At 34.2% G+C, this 23,161-nt stretch overlaps 2 protein-coding genes, 3 non-coding genes and 1 pseudogene across 7 annotated transcripts in view; 4 read left to right on the top strand and 2 right to left on the bottom strand.

Moving 5' to 3' along the window:
• The first annotated feature begins 2,401 nt into the window (after positions 1-2,401).
• TRNAP-UGG (transfer RNA proline (anticodon UGG)) lies at positions 2,402-2,473 on the top strand. Its single transcript has one exon. It is a non-coding gene; the product is annotated as a tRNA-Pro (tRNA).
• A 307-nt stretch (positions 2,474-2,780) lies between these two features.
• TRNAP-UGG (transfer RNA proline (anticodon UGG)) lies at positions 2,781-2,852 on the top strand. Its single transcript has one exon. It is a non-coding gene; the product is annotated as a tRNA-Pro (tRNA).
• Positions 2,853-3,288: 436 nt separating this feature from the next.
• TRNAP-UGG (transfer RNA proline (anticodon UGG)) lies at positions 3,289-3,360 on the top strand. The gene has a single exon. It is a non-coding gene; the product is annotated as a tRNA-Pro (tRNA).
• A 6,885-nt stretch (positions 3,361-10,245) lies between these two features.
• Nup43 (nucleoporin 43) lies at positions 10,246-11,744 on the bottom strand. Its single transcript, XM_073961118.1, has 2 exons — positions 11,305-11,744; positions 10,246-11,239 (listed from the first exon to the last, which is right to left on the bottom strand). The coding sequence occupies exons 1-2, from the start codon at positions 11,579-11,581 to the stop codon at positions 10,416-10,418; spliced, it is 1,101 nt and encodes a 366-aa protein (XP_073817219.1). The 5' UTR covers positions 11,582-11,744; the 3' UTR covers positions 10,246-10,415.
• A 1,013-nt stretch (positions 11,745-12,757) lies between these two features.
• hmw (hemingway) overlaps positions 12,758-23,161 on the bottom strand; it is a 48,515-nt gene continuing 38,111 nt past the window's right edge. The window contains exons 5-8 of one of the 3 annotated variants that reach the window (XM_073961108.1): positions 13,944-14,071; positions 13,669-13,872; positions 13,461-13,609; positions 12,758-13,407 (exon numbers count right to left, since the gene is read on the bottom strand). In XM_073961108.1, the coding sequence (XP_073817209.1) occupies positions 13,869-13,872; positions 13,944-14,071 (132 nt within the window). In that variant the 3' untranslated portion in view covers positions 12,758-13,407; positions 13,461-13,609; positions 13,669-13,868. Of the gene's footprint in view, positions 13,610-13,668; positions 13,873-13,943; positions 14,072-23,161 lie in introns of all 3 variants that reach the window. The other 2 variants (XM_073961109.1, XM_073961107.1) reach the window with 2 other exon arrangements.
• On the top strand, positions 16,029-21,694 carry LOC141390851 (ADAM 17-like protease; annotated as a pseudogene).

The following is a 23,161-nucleotide window of genomic DNA, read 5'->3' as shown; positions in this document are numbered from 1 at the left end:
TGTCGATATTTAAAAATTTATACAATCAACCTGTAATCAAATTATTATTTTCTTATAGTGGACCCAATGGCCTAATTAGCTGTACTCGCAATCTGTAGGTACGCGGCATAAATTTCGCCTAGGGGGCCCTCAATAGGTCCACCCACATGTATGAAGGTTTTCAATAAAAAGTCCTACAGAATCTTTTTTTTAACTTTCCGTTTTTTTTTTTTATCAATTTTGTCAATTTTCCGTGTGCTCATTTCTTTTTAGATCCTGAATAAAGTCGAAAACACATATTCTTAAAAAACGATTTTGTCAAAATCGTTTTTAGAACTGTTGTAAAACTGTTCTAAATCTGTTATACGTGAGAGAATGTGTCTTGGCTAAATGTGGTGGTATTTATGGTTTATGTCTCCGCTAGTTAAAATCGATTTTATCTTCACGCACATTATATCTTTCCACATATTTTCCATTAAAAAAAAGCGTTAATTATGTTAACGGTGTTTAATTGTCGATCGAAACAATTTTGTTCTGCATTTGATTGAATATTATAAAATTTTACAATTTTATATGAAATATCTTTGACAGCCCGGTATGTGATCATGATGCATTGTCGGGTTGAAATGTTTTTCTTATTAAGTGGTCCAAAGTGTCAAGAATCTAATCCCGTTACTACTTTATTCAAATATATGACTTGAAAAAAGAAAATGTCGATAAATGACACTGTGCCGCAAAAGTTGACCAGAAAAAATATTCAAGCGTTGTGATGCATTGACAACGAAAATACCGTTAGTTCCTTTGGCTCACTTCGTTTTTTATTATAGTAAATGTAGAGAAAACGGGGTTTCTAAGATTTTCAAGTTTAAACGGACATAACTTATGTATTTTCGCAACGGATTTATATTGATCCTTTTTCTATTTAAAGGGGTGATCAAGCTATTATTTTTTGATCGGCCAACAAATGGCTAAGATATAGTGGTTGAAGTGTGAAAAAAACGGAAAAATTCTTGAAAAAGTGTGAAAAAAACGCACTGACAGCCTGCAAAATTTACTGATCGCTACCAATATCATGATTTCATCCCGGCGAAGGGAATTATCAATTGGATTTGGCCACTTTGTGGACACTTCATCCAAGCCATTGGTTCCGAGATCAATATTAAAGACTCCATTAAATTTTGGAAGCAACCAGGAAAGATGTTCGCGATTTCTTTAAATAACTATTTGCCTCTGTTCTCGAATTTCATAGTTCCGAACTGTAAATTCTTTTGCTATTTGCGATGTGCATCTTAGCTTTTTATTTATTTTTTTACGCATTTGTTACGATTTGAACAAAATTCAGTGTAAAATGATTACTCATTTTACACTGTTTTTTAAGAGATTAATTTCGGTAATGACCAAAATTAATGTAACATATTGTCGAAGAAACTAATGTAGGAAAATTGGAAAAAATAGCCACGAAAACATGTCGAAAGATGGTAGAACTGGTGCCGAAACGGTTGTAGAATGTGATAACCACCAACGGTTACTATAAAAATCTTTAACGTTTAACAAAAATGTCATTTTCTCAAGTTGCAAAATACTTTTTTGAGGTAAAATAGTTTGTGTTGTTATAGCGCAGCGGTTCTTGCAGATATAGGACCTTAAACTATCCGCAAACATACTACATGCAAGTATTCAAATTTTTGACCTCTAATTTGATGGTTTTAAAGGAATTTATTCAAATTTTTTCAATTTTCTATAGAGGCAAAATACTTAATTTAGTTAAAGTTTTGTTTGTGCGTTGTGAACCCGTTCTGAAAAAGAAGTTATGCCCGTTTAAACTTGAAAATTTTGGAAACCACCTTTTTCACTACATTTACCGTTATAAAACAACAAAAAAACAAAATGGCCCAAAGGAACCAACGGTATTTTCGTCGTCCTTGAGGTTTTATGGACAACGAAAAACAATAGAATTTTTGCATCAGAATGCTTAAACATTTTTCTGGTCAACTTTTGTAGCACTGTGTTATTTATCGACATTTACAGAAAATTTTGCACTGTATCAAGGCCAAAACTACCTGAAGGACGACCGTTCGAATGTTTTTGCGATGTACTAAAAAGTTCTTAATTATTGTCTTGGCTACAATTTTTGTCTTAGTATTGGATCGAAAAATCTCAATGGCTTGGATGTTATATGCCAGAATATCCAAAAACGTGGATAAAAAACTTCAAGTCAAAATTTGGAGACTCGATTTTCACCGTAAACATATCCTCTAGTGACTATTTGCTCAGTACAATCCCAGGAATCAGAAATGCGACGCGCCCGTAAAAGTTTTTTCCTTGCATTCAAATCGACCCGGCCTACTGCGCATCCTTACACCTAACCTAACTAAATAGGTGCGGTATTACTACGAAACAAGCTTGCCACAGAACGGCATGAGGCTCAATGGTCTAGGGGTATGATTCTCGCTTTGGGTGCGAGAGGTCCCGGGTTCAAATCCCGGTTGAGCCCATTCATTTTACTTAAATACCCCCGAAAAAGTTAATTCTTTAATATAACTAAACTTACTTTCCAATTTAAATATGTACCTATACCAAGTACGTACATTTAGATGGTATTTTGTTCATTAACGGATGACACCCAAGCGTTGAAAAACTGAACTTCAGTCATTATTTGGACTGTACTCTTAGAGGGCTACATCAAAATGTAGGCCACATTTAATAACAGCAGACGTGAAACGAATTTCTAAAACATTTTTTTGTTTGTATGCATAAGTATAGATGAAACTATTTCAAAAAATTCCTCCAATCCCACGTGAGGCTCAATGGTCTAGGGGTATGATTCTCGCTTTGGGTGCGAGAGGTCCCGGGTTCAAATCCCGGTTGAGCCCGATGAGTTTTTGCAGGGCTCCCAAAGTGGGAATTATTACTCAGATGAAGGAGTTTTTACAACGAATAATAATGAAGTTAAAAAATGATAAAGTTTTCAAGAAATGTGTATGTTTGAACTAAAAAATTTACTTAACAATCGATGCCGTTATAAACAAGCACACATTTCATCTTGTTGTGTATGCATTGGCACTAGCTACCATGATGTGGTGTGGGCACATGGCTGGTTGTACACGTAACAATATCACATTATCACTCAGCAGAGAAACAACAAAGCATAATGCCATTTGTTGTTATCTTTATTAAAACAAGTTCAGTTTAAAACAAAACAAGCTGTGAATACAAATTGATATCGAAAAACTTTTTCAACTCTTTTTTCTATAAATAGATGTTCGTGTAATAAAAATTCATGAAATTTTGAAAATCAAAATAGTGTGAGGCTCAATGGTCTAGGGGTATGATTCTCGCTTTGGGTGCGAGAGGTCCCGGGTTCAAATCCCGGTTGAGCCCGATATTTTTTTTTATTTTTAAAAATATGAAATATAAAATAGAACAATTGCCAAAAAGTATAGTGACTAATAAGAAACTCATTACTATTGCTCTGCGATAAACTTAAATGTACCGCTTTTAGAATAAACAAGTACAAACAATGTGTTGCGGGCCAATTTCTTATTATTTATTCAGTTTTATGATGTTATGATGTCCAAGATTAATGTATACGTTCGAATTACGACCAAACTATTGTTGTAGAATATTATTGATCGATTGAAAAAAAAAATAAATCAAATATTTTCCAAAAACCAGAAGTGTGGTAGTAAATAGAACGAATTTGTATTCGAATCGTCTTAGTGAAACAGTGCATAAGTATAACTGATTAAATGTGAAAAAAAGACTATTAAATAATTTATATAAACTTTGTGTAAAGAATATTGAACTATGCAAAAACTAATCTATATGAGATTGGAACTATGTACTTAAAAATACACTGTTTCTGCAAAATGGCAAATAGAATTACATACAGTATCGGTCATAAAATTAGCACACCCTACTACCATAATTCATTTTGCCTAACAAGAACTTTAAAATTTGTTGTATTTAATAACGCTCTTGGCCCTATGGGCTAGGTTCCCATTTATGAAAATAAATTGAATTGAATTGAATTTATATTAATATATTCCCAGTAGTATACCCAAAAACCCAACGCAGTATATAAACTGAAACATAACTCTCAATTTGAATAACCTCAAAAAATGTAAACAATGCCCTAGATTTACTGGACTCATAATTAGCATACCATCAAAGAAATCACTAATTTTGCGATAATTTTCAATATTTGTATCCATTCTTAGTTTTAAATCTCCTTTGTTTGGGAATAAATTCCAAACTGATGGTTTTGTTCTTCACCAGTTACAGAAGAGAATTATATGGGGAACAAGGACGGATCCCAAGGACTGATAAAAATTTAACATTTTTATTGTTTTTAAATTAAATCTATTGAGATATAGAGTTCATAGTGATCTATTTAAAACATCATAATCTTCTTCAACTTAGTAGTTCTACGAATAGTGGGGTGTACCCACCAGCAGTATGGATCAGTAAAGTCCGTTTAACACATAATTTGTCATTAGAAAAACTGTAATAGGATGTTTTAAACTATTGATTTTGTAAATTCTGATCCGTCTTGACTTAATGTTAATGATACGTCATGCTGTATATTAGGACAAATCTGTGTTCATCTTTACGGGACCTATGCTAATTTCAATAACTTTCAAAACATAAGGCGAATAGAAGATAGTTTAGAGCGACAGCAATATAATAATTTACCCGGAGCTCAAAACGATTAAATTCAAAATCAATAATCCAGAAAACATTTATGTTGAATAGTATATGTCTACTTTCAGGAATTTTAACCAATTTCAGCAAACCTCAAAGTCATTTATGGCCAGAAAGAAGTTATAACATTAAGCATACCCAAGTTCAGATCCAATTGTACATTTGTTTTAAAGTTTTGGCGACTTTCTGAAGCTTAAGTGTTCATTACGAAATATTGTCCACTATTGGCATATTGTGGCCTAGCGTGTAGTGTGTACAAATCAGAAGTTCGCGTGTTCAAAACTAGTAGGTATCGAATGAAAAAGAAAAAAAAACAAAAAATGTGTAGTGTTGAATTTGAATATAATTTCACCTCAATTTTTTCTAAAAATAGAACTATGCTTTTTAGCTTCTTTTCGACTGCCGGTATGTGGTTAAGTATGTACATAAAAAGCATATTTAAGGAAGTACAGTTGAACCTCGATTATCCGTGAATCGATTATCCGGGAACCTCCATTATCCGTGATAGAAAAGAAATGTTGGACTTTTTTCTATTTCTTCTATTTTTCATTATAAACTTCATTGTCCGGGAGTAAAAACACATTTTCAATTAATCTGATTAAGCAAACAAAAGGTAAACAAACGAAAACTGGAAATTCCCCCGTATTAAACAATTTGTGAATTTATGGTATCACAAAAACCATGGGACAAAGTCAATTCAGATGAATCTTATGATGATGACATTATGTATGCTTCAAAATTTTGTGGATTACCTTAACAAATATAATAAAATTGCAGATTTTCATATTATTGTACAATATTATATCATTTTTACTTAAAAATATATTCAAAAACTGCATAAAAGCATTGCTTCCATTATCCGGGAAAATCGATTATCCGTAATGCCTCCGGTCCCGACCATCTCGGATAATCGAGGTCCGACTGTACTTCCTTAATATGACATCCCCATGTAAAAATAATGACTTTTACGGTGTATTTGTAAGTAGTTACTAATGCCAAATTTTACTTAGTAATGACTTTTTTTGCTGGGAATATAAATTAATTGTATATTAATTGAATTAAATTAAAAAATCTTAGGGTGTGCTAATTATATGTCCCCTTGACAGTTTGTGTGTCTTCACAAAACTTTTATTTTCAAAAAAACTGCTGATAATACTATATAGTGAATATTCACCTATATCATTAAATCTGTTAAGTACATTATAGAAAAGGATTTTGTTTACAAAAATATTTCAATTTGCCCTAAAAAGCTCTTAGCTGACTAATTCTGTGACCGTATCTATATGGGGCTATTATGAAATGTGACCCTTAATTTAATGTTTTTGTATGGTGATGCGCTTTCCAACAGGATCCCCAAAGTCCAAATTGATGCAATTCGGGGAGAGAGTAGTAAAAGTTTATACATTTGGGCCCTTAATCGATAAGATAAGGTAGCACCATATGATGGCATGAGTCTGATATACTCTGCGGAGTTTCAGCGAAAGTGACTATCTACATTGAGAATTTTTAAATATTTTGAAATTGAGTGAAATAGCATACTAGGCCGAAAATAGAAATGACATGGCATGCACAAAACAAAAAAGGGATAATTGCCCGGCCCACCTCTGTTTACAAAACAATAATCATTAGGACCAGAGATTTGTGCATTGTGGCCCTAAATATCAGACCCCTTTTGCTTCAATTTCACAACTTTTTTAATTTAAATTCAACCTGTTGCAACAGAAAAAGAAAAAGTCTTAGATAGTGTGAATATCGGCGTATAATGGACCTGTGACAGCTTTACGAAGATGACAAATGATTATGTCATCAGATAAAATACAAAACGCATAACGGGGACAATGATATTTCATATACTATAAGATCAAAACTTTGGCACCGCTATAAACAACAAACAACATCAATTGTAAAATACGAAGAAGAATAGTGTTGGCCAACAGATGCTACTTTGGGCTCAGTAAGTAGTTTAAGAATAAAGCCTCATCTCAAGAAACAAAAGTAACACTTTACAAAACACATACGCAAACAGATAAGGCAGTGTTTGGTGTATTCGAGAGAAAAATTCTTCGAAAGATCTACGGACCAATCTGCGTTGAAGGCGAATATCGACGTCGTATGAACAACGAACTGTATCAACTATACAACGGCATCAATATGGTTGAACGAATCGAGAAACAATGACTGCGATAACTAGGCCATGTCATAAAAATGAGTAATGATGAACCCGCTAAAAAGGCGTATAAATACGGGCAGCATGCAGGTTCACGCTGATCTGGAAGGCCAAAGATTCGTTTGAGCGAACAAGTGAAACGAGACATCAGAAAGCTAGATATCCCAGATTGGGAAAATACGGCAGCAAACAGAGAGGATTGGTGATCTTTTCTTAGTTCGGCTTATGGAACAAATGTTCTGTAAAAAGCCAGCTAAGTATTATATTGCTGTTAACAGGACAAAAAAGTACTTTCGGTAAAAATTTGCAAACGATTTGCAAAAAATGGTGAATTTTGTGAGAAATTTACCCGTAGATATTTTCCAATGTAAGTCTTCATGGAACATGAAGTACCTTTGCAAGATATTTTACAATATGTAAAGTTTCGACCAAATCGGATACTCAATCCAGGCAGGGTTATTAGAACTTTTGGGTCATTATCTCAGGAGGTATGGATTTGTTCCCGAAAAAACTCAAACAACCTGATGCAAAAAATTTGTTGACAATCCGAGAAGTGTTCCTAAACTGCATATGTGCCAAAAATGTTGAATTTTTGTGTGGGATCTACCAATGTGTGAAGTATTGACCAAATCTGGTTCTTCCTCGAAAGTTATCATGCGCACTATTTTAGTAAACAATTTTGAACTTTGGTGGGGAATGTACCCAGAGGAGTGGACCGATATGACGCATCATCGACCCCTAAGTTTGGACAAAATATTACGAGAACCAAATGTTGGATTAAATCGGTTGATCCCTCCGGGAGTTGTCGTGCTTTTCAGCCAGCCAGACTGGCGGGCGGATATGGGTTAATAGTCTCCAAATTGTCTGAATCGATTCCAATTGTGCTAGAAATCTAAGTATATGGCCAAAACCTATCCATTTCTGTGGTGATCATTTACGAAATAAACCGTAACTTATTTTTCTAGGGTAAATTATGTCAAATTTTCAACGAGGAAATAGAATTTATCATGAAATTTTTAAGACCCCCTCCAAAATGGAAGATAGCTATAAACTTCCCACACAATCTATACATATAAAGTAGAAAAATGTTTGTACGTTTGTTTGTTTGAAGTTTATGGACTCAAAAACCGCTGGACCGATCTTCCTGAAATTTTGAAATAAAATCACTACGAGGCCTGAAAGTAACATAGACTGTAAAAATTTCTGAAATTCCGAGTTGATCCGGAGATATAGCATCAGAACCCGAGGTACCTCCAAAAAATTTAGATTCTTTATGCAAATATCTTCAGAATGGTAACAGAAAATGTCACCAAATTTTGGATGTGTGAAGGAATTTGGTCTAGAAATAACTTTGCCAAATTATATTCAAATTTGGATATAGCTTCCTATATATATTTTCGTTCGATTTCATGTATTTAATGCACGAAACACGATTTTAATGAAATAAATGTATCAACGACATTTTCTTAACAAAGGTATTTAAAAACCACCCAAAATTATATTTTTGGTGACTAAAGACAACGAAAATCTGTATAAAAAATATAATCGCTCTGAGCTATATCTTAAAACGAAGAGCTGATGGGGAAAAACTATTTCCGGATTTGAAAATATCTCGCCAATAGCGTTAGAGAAACAGTGAAGAAATAGAATGAAAGAAAAGTCGTGTTTAACGGTCTCTATTGTTTTACACTGTACTCTGCACGAATAAGACGGAATTTGAAATAATTGAAACTATTAGAACATCATAGGAAAAAACCTTTCTTGGGAAACAAAAAAATCTTAAGCTTTAGTAGCTTTATAATTCTGTCTTGACTTAATATTAAATTTCAACATACATACATGTACAAATGTCCACTTAACCAAGGTACCAACCAACCTACACAGGAAATCGAAAAATTATTTAATAAATTACTTACCAAGATATAAAGCTTGAATTTTTAATATATAGGTCTTGCTTATTGTCTTGATAATAGATCCCCTATATATTTTCGTCCGATTTCATGTATTTAATGCACGAAACACGATTTTAATGAAAGTTGGAATGTGTGACGAAAATTGGCCTACAAATAAATGTATCAACGACATTTTCTTAACAAACGTATTTAAAATAAAAACACCCACAATTATATTTTTGGTGACTAAAGATAACGAAAATCTATATAAAAATTTTAATCGCTCTGAGCTATATCCTAAAAAGAAGAGCTGATGGGGAAAAACTATTTCCGAATTTGAAAATATCTCGCCAAAAGCGTTAGAGAAACAGTGAAGAATTCGAATGAAAGAAAAGTCGTGTTGAACGGTCTCTATTGTTTTACACTGTACTCTGCACAAGTAAGACGGAATCTGAAATAAGCACAAAGATGTGAATTTGAAATAATTGAAACTATATTGGAACATCATAGGAAACAACCTTTCTTGGGAAACAAAAAAAAAAATCTTAAACTTTAGTAGCTTTATAATTCTGTTTTGACTTAATATTAAATTTCAACATGCATACATGTACATATCGCACCTGTTCAACAAAAGGGTAGTAACTCAAAATTTTCTACTTTTCAGTATAGACAAAAAACGATTTATGTTTATTTTAAAGGTACAATACACAAAAAAACTATGCCATCGTAAAGATATATTTTTTACTACACTACAGCACTGGATTTCTTTTTATTTCATTAAGTATTTGGTCACATTTCTAAGCATTTTTCGAGTTACTACCATTTTGTTGAAACAAATGTTTGTTTTAGTAAAGAAATTATTTCGACTTGTGCCCCTTTAACTGAAAAAAGGGGGCGGATTGATAACAAAAAGAGGGAACAATTCGAAATACTACTTTTTTGCTGAAAAAATCGCGATGTAAATGCCTGAAACATGTGGGCGCAACTTGAAATAAGTCTCTTTTGTCGATACAGAGTAGTAATTCTGAAGAGATGACAATTGACTTATCGGTATTTTTGATGAAAGAGTAGACAAAACAATGGGAGTTTTTTACAGTAGGTGGAGTTGATTATTATGTATCGTTTTTTGATGAAAAGTGAAAATTTCAAAATTTTGAGTTACTACCCTTTTGTTGAACAGGTGCAATATGTCCATTAAACCAAGGTGCATTGAATAACCCTTTCGTTAAATATTATATACCAACCTACACAGGAAATCGAAAATTTTTTTAATAAATTACTTACCAAGATATAAAGCTTGAATTGTAAATATATAGGTCTTGCTTATTGTCTTGAGAATTGCTTTATGACTTCATTCTTGCTTATTTGATTTGATTTCAGAAATCATGTAATTTCTTAATTTTATAATTGTAATTGTTTCACAAACGTCCCATAAGAGACCAGGGAGACTTCTCTCATATCAATGAGTGCACCCCGATTCATATTAGCTCAATGATTTCTTAATTTTAAATTTGTTTAATTCAGTTTTATTATACCAACTTTGTGCTATTCTAGAAAAAACGAAATTTATATGTATAAAGTTAAAACTATAATAAAAAACGTAGAAAATCTTACAATTTCACTTTCATTTGTTTGCTTCAATCTTAACCACCGGGGCCAAAATTGTTACTGCCTTAAATTATATTGTCTACAAAATATATTGCTTCACTATCACTGCCGCATATAATTTTAGAATTGTGTGTATCAAACGAGTTAATCGCTTTACGTAGATCTGTCATTAATGCCGTAACACTTATGCGATTTTTAGCACGTTCTCCATTTAACCAAGGATTGGTATTTTCTGTTGTAGTAGTTGATGGTTCCATGGCTCTGTGTACACCGCCACTCATTGTGGGATGTTGTGCCCACAGCCATAATTCACCCGATTCGGCAGTGGTAAAAAGTTTAGAAGGATCTGAACGATGAAAACCAATATCAGTTATGGGACTGGTATGAGCTGATAAATATGAGGCTGGATATCCAGGATTCCTTAAATCCCAAACTGTAATCGAACCTTCCTCAGAACCGGCCAATACAATATGTGGTTGTGTGGGATGAGATGTTAGACATGAAACATAATTACAACGTTTGTCATCTTCACAAGACGTCATAAAGGCTGAGGTAGCCGTACCATCAGAGGATGTTCTTATATCAAACATGCGTATGATACCCATACGATTGGCAGTCAGCACCTCTTGTGGATTAACATAAAGAACAGATAATAGTGAGCAACTGTCAGCTTCAATGGAACGTCTCACTGCTAAATGTGCCTGAGTATCGACAATATTTAAACGACCATCTTCTCCAACTGTGGCCACATCTTTGCCATACACAGAAACAGATGTACAACTTGCACTCTTTCCACTAGCTTTGAAACTATGCAAAGTCTCACTGTGGGCTTCCTTTTGTAGCAGATCTTCTTCTACAGCCCTCTTAATTCTAAATAAGCTAATGCGACCTGTAGAGAAACAAATTGAAATGAATCAATAATAGAGAACAGTATCGTGTATTCTTTTGTCTTACCATCACTACAGCTCACTACGGCAGTGTCGTCTGTAACAAATTCTATACCCGTAACATCGCCATTCATAGCCAATTTATCACTGCATCTGGGAACGAAATCATTGTATTCGGAGCCATCATAATGGTTTCGATGCAAACGCCAGATACGTACAAAATTCTTGGGCATATCCCATGATCCGGTAAGAAATCGTTCACTTTCACGCAATTGTTCTGGTACCCAACGAACTTTGGAAATCTTTTCCGAAATAAAGAAGGTATTCACTTTCGCATCTGTCATGGTTAGTTTTTTTTTACAAATGTTTCTTTTTATTGAACTATTTTTTTTTATTTTCTATAACGTTTGTTTACACGACTACTGATTTTGTTTATTTGTGGTTATGTTGTGCAAAAAGCCGCGACACACACAACATCTGTTCATACCACAGAAGTGTTGCCAACTACTAAATTTAAAATATGTAGTACAGTAACTCAAAGTAGAGTGGTACAATCTATTTCATTTGAAAGATCTAGTTCAATAGTTCAGCTCTTTTAACTGAACTAGTTTAGTAATCTAGTTCATAGTTCACTATCCAGTTCAATCATTCGGATCATAATCGTTCAATCAAAAGCATACATACACCTGATAGAAACAACCCTGCAGCGACCATCTTTAGTGAAATTGTGGTGTTTTACTAGTGACATTGTCACCAGTACTACTGATAAAGGGTACCCCAACCAATGTAAATGCCTATTGAAATTTAACATAGGCTCGTCATTGAAAAACTACCACTAGACCAAAACTATATAGACTATTTAGTTCTTTTGTCTCTATATAGAGACATTTGTACCAAATAGTCAACACAAGACTTTTTGGTACCAATGTCCACATGAGACTATGTGGAGACATTTGTACCAAAAAATCTCTACAAGACTATTTGGTACAAATGTCTCCATATAGTGACAAAAGAACTACATAGTCTATATAGTTTTGGTCTAGTGGTAGTTTTTCAATGACGAGCCTATGTTAAATGTCAATAGGCATTTACATTGGTTGGGGTACACTTTATCAGTAGTACTGGTGACAATGTCACTAGTAAAAGCTTCCAAACTATATAGACTATTTAGTTCTTTTGTCTCTATATAGAGACATTTGTACCAAATAGTCAACACAAGACTTTTTGGTACCAATGTCCACATGAGACTATGTGGAGACATTTGTACCAAAAAATCTCTACAAGACTATTTGGTACAAATATCTCCATATAGTGACAAAAGAACTACATAGTCTATATAGTTTTGGTCTAGTGGTAGTTTTTCAATGACAAGCCTATGTTACATGTCAATAGGCATTTATATTGGTTGGGGTACACTTTGTCAGTAGTACTGGTGACAATGGCACTAGTTAGTCACTACAATTTTGCCAAAGATTGTTCCTGATGTGTTTTTAGAGGCACTTTAGAGTAAAAAGCCTTGATTTTTTTCAATTTATTTATTAACAAAACAAAATAAATCACAGTTCAAAGGTCAGTTTCTGAAAGACATTATTCATTTACAAAATATAATCTTTTTAAATGCGGTTATGTATATGAATATTATTACTGTTAGTTTAAAATTCTAAATTTAAGATTTGGTTTTTATTACAGTTACTATTACATTTTGGATTAAACTGTATCTACTGTTTTCAACAGTCTTCGTATTTCATTTTATAAACTTAAAAGGATTTAAAAAGCTCGATCTTTTCAAGGCTGGCTAAACCTTACGTTATTTTAAAGTATACTTTCATTAAAACAGTCTTTGCATATTATTTTAAAATAAAAATGAATTATAAAGCTAACTTTCTACAAGGCTGGCTAAACCTTACGTTATTTTAACGTATACATTCATTAAAGCAGTCTTTGCACATTATTTTAAAATAAAAAGGAATTATAAAGCTCACTTTCTTCAAGGCTGGCTAAACCGTACGTTATTTTAAAAGTCTTAAAATCTATAGTTGTTCATTATTTTCGTCTTTTTGTTTTATTTTAGGCTGGCTTCGGCCGTTTTGCTTGAAATATTTTTTCTTTTGGCGTTGGAAAGCTGATCTAAGAGTTTTATCTGGGGATTCATTATATGCCGATATTAATTCTGTAGTTAAAAAAAAATTTATTATTCCAAAAAAATATATAAAAACGTTTTACCTATAATTGCTGAAAGCACGTTGCCATAGTGTCGTAGACCTTTCTTGCCAAAATTGCGTCCACATTGAAATTCATTATAATATTTTGGTCAAATATTTTGTGAAGGTTGCTTCAGCATTACCTTCAAGTAGATTTTTCATTTGTCGAATCTAGAGAAATAATAATTATTTAATTATGAATTCTGTTTTTTTTAAACGAACATACTTACATATGGATCTGCTTGTGTCGCAAGCAGATTATCTAGTTCCCTTAGTTTTTTCTTCAGATTTTATTGTAAAAATTGGCATGATGTTATTTACAAATGCGTTTTGAGAGACAACTTGATCCAATAAAACTTTGTGTTCTGCCAAAATCTCAAGGACCGTGTCCAATTTTCTTGAGACTTCTTGGCAGTTAGAACAGTTTGGATTAGCTAACAAAAATATGAAGGCAATTATTATATATTAATAAGAAATATGTATAACGCTTAATATTGGTCATTACCTTGGGGAGAAAAATATTTCATTTTTCCTTTGGAAGGGTTGGCTTGTTCTTGTTCGCTCGACATTTTGTTGGGTATAAGTTGTGTAGAGATTTGAATAACTAGTTTGTAGTCTGTACTTGAATTTTTTCTGGAAAGCAGGTGTGTAAAATTGGGATAATTAAAAAATCGGAAATAATTGCAAGCACATATATTTGAACTGAATATCTCTGATGGAAATTGTCTCTTTTTCGCCCAAGCCCAGATTTGTTTTTAAAATGCCAAGCTCGCAAGAATTTATTGGTTCTTGGTAAAAGCTTTCTAAAGCCATCAATCTACGTCCTTCAATATAAATATCGCCCTCTTTTTTTATATTTTCAATTTTTATAGGAATGCATGATTTTACTAATAACCTAAACCTGGCCAACTTTTCTTAGTTGCGTTTCTATTCCAATGTGAGTATAAATGCCAGGTGAGACATTTCTAATTAAAATATTTATTGGTCTGCCCAACAAAGATTCTCTAGAGAACGGAACATCAAGACCTTCTTCATTTAATATTAATAACAGTTTTTCCAAACATTTTTTTTTTGTAGGAGAAGTTTCCATGCACCATTTTTTAAGTTTATCGCGTAATGGCAATTTCTCAACTACGCAATTTTCGACGAAATCATCAACAAAATCCACGCCGACTTTCACATTTCCTTGTTCACATTGCAAACATCTGTTTTTGTACACTAGTGTTTGTTTAAATTGTTTAAACAATAGCAAAAATCGCATGTTGTGTGTGTGTAGAAAGTGTTAACGCGAAAAAGCTTTGTGCGTGTGTGTTTATTTTTTTCTATCCAGAACAAGGCACATTCAATATGGGAATTTCTTGTGTTTTTGAAGAAATCTTCACAAATCTATCACATTACGAAGACATCACTTAATATGCTGTTTATATTAGAACTTTTTTGGGGGTTAACCTTCATTATCAGGGTTTATGTGCTTAATCCGATCAAATTCGACAAGATTTACCATACAAAATTAAATCTTTTCATGGCCGGATTTATTTGGGATCCTGCATGAAATCTTGATACTGATGTCATGCAGCACTGTTTTTGTACAAAAAAATGCAACTCATTTGCCAAAGTACGAAAAGTTGCAAGTGTTTTCATAAATAATTTGTTTACATTTTGTTTGTCAAACAAAAAGAAAATTTAGGAATACTGTATAAAAGTATAAAATTAAGGAGAATTCGCATAGAGGTAAGTAAATATTTTCTTGAATAAAAAAGGAAAACTGAATCGTTGGCCTAAAAACAACAAAAGATGTCGAAATGGCTCTCTATCAACAACGACTACTGCATTCAACGACCAGCAGATACAACAAGAAACAACATGGACCCATTCTAGGAGGAATTTGCTTACTTCGCACGTTTTTTTACAAATGTTAGGTGATGCCATTCCAGTCTTACAAATCTTATTGGCACCCACTAAAGCAAGATATTGCACTGCGTACAAACTATAAACTTCGAAGAAGCCATATCATGGTACATCTGCTACATGTTAATGGATAAAGGATGAAGACGCCGTTGAATCTTTGTGGAACAATTTAATGCATAAACTAGCAGTTTTTGAATCGAATCCCGCAGTTGTGCATAAAATTACTCTGTACTACACGAAAAATAATAACGAAAATACCTTTGGAGTTTTTGATATTTTCAACTTTAAACGTAAACCCCATCATTCCAAAATATCAGCGACCTATCTCAATTTTTGTGGATGCTGATATTACCACAGACGAACGGAGTGACGGAAGAACAAAAAAGCAAAATCACGAACAATTGCATAACTTCTATATTCGCCCCTTTAAAAGAAAAAAAAAAAAACTATGAATAGAAGTCCGTTGTAAAAAAAAGAACTTATGCCCGTTTGAAGTTGAAGCAAAAACCGTTATAAAACAAAAAACCGATTTCTAAGAACCGCAACACAATAGAATTTTTGTATCAGAACACTGCAATATCTTTTATTCAACTTTTGACCAGCTCACTCCTGTGTTGGACCGGGATAAGAGAAACAGTCTATATGTATTTAATATGGACTAAATTAAATAATTGTTAAGATGATGGGTGTATATTAGAGTGGCAAAAAAAACTATATATTTTTTTTGTTTGGATCTGTGGCTCAAAAACGAATTATACAAAAAATGTTAAAATCGCATCGGATTCTGATATAGCTCCAACCCAGCAAAATTTGACGGAAGGGGTTCTTTGCGATGACGTGATTTCATGTCATCTTTTCCATTGGTTCAAAGAAAGTCGTGAAAGATCCGATCTTTTCATTAGGATTTGAACCAATGCAAAGGAAGTCGTGAAAGATCCGATCTTTTCATAAGCATTTGTACCCATTCCATCGATCCAATAGAGATGATGTTTGTGTTTTTATTTAAACATCTGTTTATTTTCATTTTGGTATGTTCCTGCAAAAATCTACTAATTTTTACTATTTTTTTCGATAACATAAAGGAAAAATTGTTATCGTAGTAAAAATAAGTAGATTCTTGCAGTTTCCGGAACAGACCAAAGTTGTTGACAATCCCACGGCAGCGGGTTCTTTCGTACCGGATTGACCCGAAACCATAGTGTTCCGTCCAGCGGCTACCAACCCGGCATCAAACCTATGCTTCTACGTAGGTGTTCATGCTGCTACAACAACAACCAAAGTTCTTAGAACTGTCGTCGTGATGTTGTCTTACATTTCCTGCATATCAAACAACTAAAACTTCTAAGCAATTGGTATTATATGAAGCTGGAAATGTCTGCAATAAAAATGAAGTCCCAACCATCGAGCTAAAAATAGAATCGGACTGCACACATTGCTATTTTAAAAGTTCCCATTGCTAAGTTTACATTTACGAAATCCACTCGATTTCAATTGTCAATTCCATAGCTCAAACGTCGAATGAAATCTCATCTGGATTTCATTTGACGTTTAACCTATGGATTTGACAGTTGAAAACGAGTGGATTTCGTAAATGTAAACCAAGCACATGTCTGTTCTAAATCTGACATAGAATGAAATCAATCAAATCCCGCTTCTTGGAATTTGAAAAAAAAAAGTCCGAAACGAAAAGGAACAAGAGTCTGAAAATAAAGAAGAAACGACTTTTGGAAAGAAACAATTAAAAATAAATTAATTAAGCATAAATGGTATTTTCCATAAGAAGTCTCTCCTCCACGTTCGTTACATTTTGTTCTTGGAGATCCCTAAAGCAAGCCGGGTTGTAGATCCCTACATATTTTCGTCATTAATGCTAAGTTTACATTTACGAAATCCACTCGTTTTCAACTGTCAAATCCATAGGTTAAACGTCAAATGAAATCCAGATGAGATTTCATTTGACGTTTGAGCTATGGAATTGACAATTGAAATCGAGTGGATTTCGTAAATGTAAACCAAGCATTAGTATTACTCTCAAATTTGGAACGTTTACGGGATTTGGCTAAAATTAAGTGTGCCAAATTATATAGAAATCGGTTCAGATTTTATATTTTCGCCCGATGTAAGCCATATGGTGCACGAGAGCGCTTTATATGTCCGAAATCGGTTCAGATTTGAATGTAGCTCCCAGCTCATATTTGGATGAAATTTGGACAATGTGACTATCGAAATCTGTTCTAATTTGGATTTAGCTCCGATAATTCACAGCGCTGTAGGATATTATATAGTCGGCCCCACTCGACTTTGATCCTTTCCCTGCAAACTTTCTTGAGCAGGAAATTTTCATTGTGTTTCTCAATACCTGTACTTCCCGATATCACCGATTCATCAATGATCATTTTTATCGACGCGTCCATTTTAGTTTATTTATTCACTTCTTCACTTCCTTTTGTACTTTCCGCATTCCTGCACGTTTTGAAATTAAAAAGTGGTAAGTATTACTTTTTTTATAATGCCTTAAAATAAATTGTTTTCCATATACTTACTGGAAAACAATTTATTTTAAGGGTATAAATTTAGGGCATAAACTTAATATAAACATGTGAGAAAAATTTCGCTTAAGCACATTTTATGTCACTCACATTTTTATGTTAAGTTTAAGCCGCCGGAAAAAATATGTTTTTTAATAATTTTCTCTTCTTACAGGAACCCCAGAAACTAAAGGAACCCTCCAAGGAAGAAACTATCCGCGAAGGAAAAAACCGCCGGTTGCGGGCACGGCGAGCCCGCCGTGCAGCGGCGTTGGACGCCAGAATTTTCGCCACATACAACACCATCACTGGCGAATTCCATTTACAACGCCCAATTACTAGAGGCAGAGGCAGGGGTGCATTTGGAGGCACAGGCGATAGACGCACAGCAAATAACGTCACAGCAATACAAGGGTCCGCCGCCAACAACCCTAACCTCCAACCAATAGAAGGGTCCGGGACCGAGCCCGAGCCCGCAACCAACAACACGAACCTCCCACCAGAAGGGCCCGAAATAAGAAAACCTGAAGAGGAGGATAAAGCAATGAAATGATTTTACTCTTTTCTCAATAATAAGGAATTTAAATGAATTAATTTTTTTTTGTTTTTAAACGAAGATTACTTTGATTTAATATTTAATAAAAATCGGCATATAAAATTAGTTTTTTATTTATTTTAACTTTTTTAAAAGGGGAAAGGGGCTGATCCGTTCGATAAATCTCGAACGGATCAGCCAATTTGAATCCGGGACATGATGGGCTTAAATTTCCTTTAGAGGCAAACAATTTAAACAAGTAAAACAGTATCCGGCAGAAATATCGATTGGATTAAATGGCAACGAAACTGTGGTTCATTTGGACCATAATAATTTTTATGCTGGAAGAGTTTTTGGTGAAGTAGATTCTTCGGTTAGAGCTCACATTGAAGATGGCCTAATGACAAAGTCCACTAATTTACCAGATGAAGCATATCATGTTGAGGTAAGCGGTTTTAGTGGTGTTTTTGTAGTGGGTTTTAATTTGTTGTGATTTTAGCCTTCTTGGCGTCACTCAATACCATGGTTGCCTATCGTACATCGGACATAAAAATTAACTGGCAGCATCCACAAAAAGGAGATATGGGAGGAGCTCCGCTTACTTGTGGCTATGTTAAGGAAGGTTTAGGTAAGTAATTTAGAGAACGAAAAGACAAGGAGGAAATTATGGTTTATTTTTTAATATAGAACTAGAAGCTGATGATGATGAAGATTCTGAAAATGAAGCTGGCAATCACCATCATGACCATCAACCTCAATCCCAGCTCTTATCTTCCGTACACAATGAACCCCATAAAAGATCGAAGCGCCAGGCAGATCAATATGAATATACTCCGACAAAGACCAGATGTCCACTGTTGTTGGTGGCGGACTACAGATTTTTCCAAGAAATGGGTGGTGGCAACACAAAAACTACCATAAATTATTTGGTAGGTTTCTCTGATGTAGAAATAATATAAATTTATTTTAATTTATTATATCTATAGATAAGCCTCATTGACCGTGTCCATAAAATCTACAATGACACTGTGTGGCAAGATCGTTCTGATCAGGAAGGTTTCAAGGGCATGGGATTTGTCATAAAGAAAATTGTTGTACATTCAGAACCGACACGTTTACGTGGTGGTGAAGCCCATTATAATATGATACGAGAAAAATGGGATGTTCGAAATCTATTGGAGGTAAGTTTGGAGATTTCAGTGCATGTTATTGGATATTTTTTTTTAAATGATTAACCTAACGAATTAAAATAAAATATCTGTTTTAAAATGTCTGTATCATAAAAATGACAGGTCTTTTCACGTGAATACAGTCATAAAGATTTTTGTTTAGCTCATCTATTTACGGATTTGAAATTCGAAGGTGGAATTTTAGGCTTGGCTTATGTGGGTTCACCTAGGCGTAATTCTGTAGGAGGCATTTGTGCACCAGGTTACCAACAATTACAATAAACCCAATATGGATTTGAAAAGTTATTTACACTTTTGTTTTTATACCCTCCACCATAGGATGGGGGTATATTAAGTTTGTCACTACGTTTGTAACTACTCGAAATAATCATTGTAGACCCCACAAAGTATATATATTCTTGATCAGCGTGCAATTCTACATCGATATAGCCATGTCCGTCCGTCTGTCCGTCTGTCCGTCTGTGGAAATCACTCTAGCGTCCGAACGGATTGACGTAGGTTGATGAAACTTTGGGAAAATATATTATATGTACGTAGGACTTTTGGTATTGAAAGCGGGCTATGTAGGTCCACGCTTTCGTATAGCCCCCATACAAAATGACGCGTGACGCGTCGTCGTTTTAAGGAATTTTTAAGATATTTGTCCCATTTTACCACCGAATTGGTTGTAATTTGGTACTTTGTGTCTCCAGAAGCCAAAAAACATTCCTACCAAAGTTGGGTTATATAGGTCCACGTTTTGGTATAGCCCCCATATAAGGCCCCATATAAAGTACGCGTCATTTTAGTATATTTTGAATGTATTTGACCCATTTGACCACCGAATTGTTTGTAATTTGGTACTTTGTGTCTCCAGAGGCCAAAAAACATTCCTACCAAAGTTGGGTTATATAGGTTCACGTTTTGGTATAGCCCCCACATAAGGCCCCTTATAAAGTACGCGTCATTTTAATATATTTTGAATGTATCCGACCCATTTGACCAAAGAATCGCTTGTAACTTTGTATTTGTGTTTCCAGAGCCTAAGAAACATTTCTACCATAAAATTTTTATATAGGTCCACGTGTTGATATAACCCCCATAATACGATATCTCCCGATTTTCGATATTTTAAAGGTTTTAGCCTCATTATCACACCGAGATGGCTGAAATTTGGTATTTAGTCTTCTTTAGGCTTATAAAACTTTCCCCCAAAAATTTTTAGGTATAGGTCCACGCCATCATATAGCCCCCATAGAACGGTACCTTCCGGATTTCGGGTTTTTGAAGGTTGTGGTCACATTAATCCACCGAAATGGCTGAAATTTGTGGTGGAGGGTATAAAAAGTTCGCCCCGGCCGAACTTAACGCTTTTCTTACTTGTTAAAATATAATTTTTAAGTAGAAATTTATTAAAGAAAAATAACTCTTTTGTTAAGGTTTTTGTTTGTAATAGCTTGCTTTTAAAATTATTTTAATTTTTCTTAAAAATGATTGATCTTTTTTACTTCCGCTTTTTAACAATATTCTCATTATATTTCTTAGAGTATTTCAAAAATGGCTATACACTCTACTTAAATTCGGGTTCTGACTTAGTACCGGCCCATGAGTTTGGGCATAATTGGGGCTCTGAACATGATCCTGATATACCAGAATGCACCGAGTGCCTCACAGGGTGGAAGTTTTTTAATGATATACTCGCCTTCATTTTATAATGTTTTTTGCTTCTCCTGTAAAATTATTTTGTATGTTACGACTTTTAGCATTTATGGTAAGTAAAATTAAAAACACGTACAAGTGTACGGTACCCAGTATGTTTTTTAATAATTTTCTCTTCTTACAGGAACCCCAGAAACCAAAGGAACCCTCCAAGGAAGAAACTATCCGCGAAGGAAAAACCGCCGGTTGCGGGCACGGCGAGCCCGCCGTGCAGCGGCGTTGGACGCCAGAATTTTCGCCACATACAACACCATCACTGGCGAATTCCATTTACAACGCCCAATTACTAGAGGCAGAGGCAGGGGTGCATTTGGAGGCACAGGCGGTAGACGCACAGCAAATAACGCCACAGCAATACAAGGGTCCGCCGCCAACAACCCTAACCTCCAACCAATAGAAGGTTCCGGGACCGAGCCCGAACATGATCCTGATATACCAGAATGCACCGAGTGCCTCACAGGGTGGAAGTTTTTTAATGATATACTCGCCTTCATTTTATAATGTTTTTTGCTTCTCCTGTAAAATTATTTTGTATGTTACGACTTTTAGCATTTATGGTAAGTAAAATTAAAAACACGTACAAGTGTACGGTACCCAGCAAAAAGTTTGCATCCGCGGATGCAGTTGAATCACTACAAGTGTACGGTACATTTGCCGCTGGAGTACATATTTTCCTATGAATTCACTTATGAATTTTACAAGAGAGCGCGCAGCTAGGATGCAGTCAATTTTCGATCCAAATCACGGCTTAAGATGCAGTGCTTTGGATTGAATTTATATTCATTCTTCGGATTGCATTTTTAATCAGTCTAAAGATGCAATAAAAACGCAAGCCATTGCGAAATATCCCAAAATAAATAAAAGACATTTATTATTTGTGTAAAACAAGAACTCAAAGAACTTTATTATACATATTTATTATATAAACACAAATTTATTATATAAACACAAATTTATTATATAAACACAAATTTAAAAAAAAAGTTTCCATTAAATTTAATAACATTTGCGCTTACTTCCTCCGTTCTCAATTTAATCCAAGCGCATCTGATTTTGCTTCATCATCCAAAAGGTTTTTTATGCTGCCTTCCCATCACTAATTCAGCTTTTGACATGGACTCCAACTCCGCTCCATCAATTTATTTTACAACAAATTCTCCGAAATGTATACGCTCTTATTTGTCTTTTGAAGAAATGTGTGGGGATCAACCATCTGGTTTTTTTTGTAGGGATCTCTACAGCAATTGCTTATAAAATGTATCGAACGGAGTGCATTTTTCATAACTCGTTTGGACTACATCGAAAGATGTTGTGAAATCATAACTTCCAAATTTTTTTGCTGGGTACATTTGCCTTTGGAGTACATCTTTTCCTATGAATTCACTTATGAATTTTACAAGAGAGCGCGCAGCTAGGATGCACTCCATTTCGCTTCCACAGCATACAGCTAGGATGCACTCCATTTTCGATCCAAATCACAACTTAAGATGCAGTGCTTTGGATTGAATTTATATGCATTCTTCGGATTGCATTTTTAATCAGTCTAAAGATGCAATTAAAATGCAAGCCATTGCGAAATATCCCAAAATAAATAAAATGCATTTATTATTTGTGTAAAACAAGAACACAAAGAACTTTATTATAGGTATAAACACAAAATAAAAAAGTTTCCATTAAATTCAATCACTTTTGAGCTTACTTCCTCCGTTCTCGATTTAATCCAAGTGCATCTGATTTTCTTTCATCATCCTAAAGGTTTTTTATGTTGCCTCCCATCACTGGTTCAGCTTTCGACAAGGACTCCAACTCCACTCCATTAAAAATTTCCGTCTCGTGAGTTACCGCAAAAATGTTCGCAACTTAA

This window comes from Musca autumnalis, unplaced genomic scaffold (assembly GCF_047663935.1).
Source record: "Musca autumnalis isolate F117 unplaced genomic scaffold, ASM4766393v1 scaffold_1, whole genome shotgun sequence".
Classification (NCBI taxonomy): Eukaryota; Metazoa; Arthropoda; class Insecta; order Diptera; family Muscidae; genus Musca; species Musca autumnalis.
The sequence above is the reverse complement of the archived record's forward strand: the minus strand, read 5'-3'. Positions and strand labels throughout refer to the sequence as shown.

Coding starts and splice junctions, on each gene's coding strand:
- Nup43 (XM_073961118.1), bottom strand. CDS start 11,581: ATGACAGATGCGAAAGTGAATACCTTCTTTATTTCGGAAAAGATTTCC. Junction 11,240..11,304: donor CGTAGTGAGCTGTAGTGATG/GTAAGACAAAAG, acceptor GTTTCTCTACAG/GTCGCATTAGCTTATTTAGA.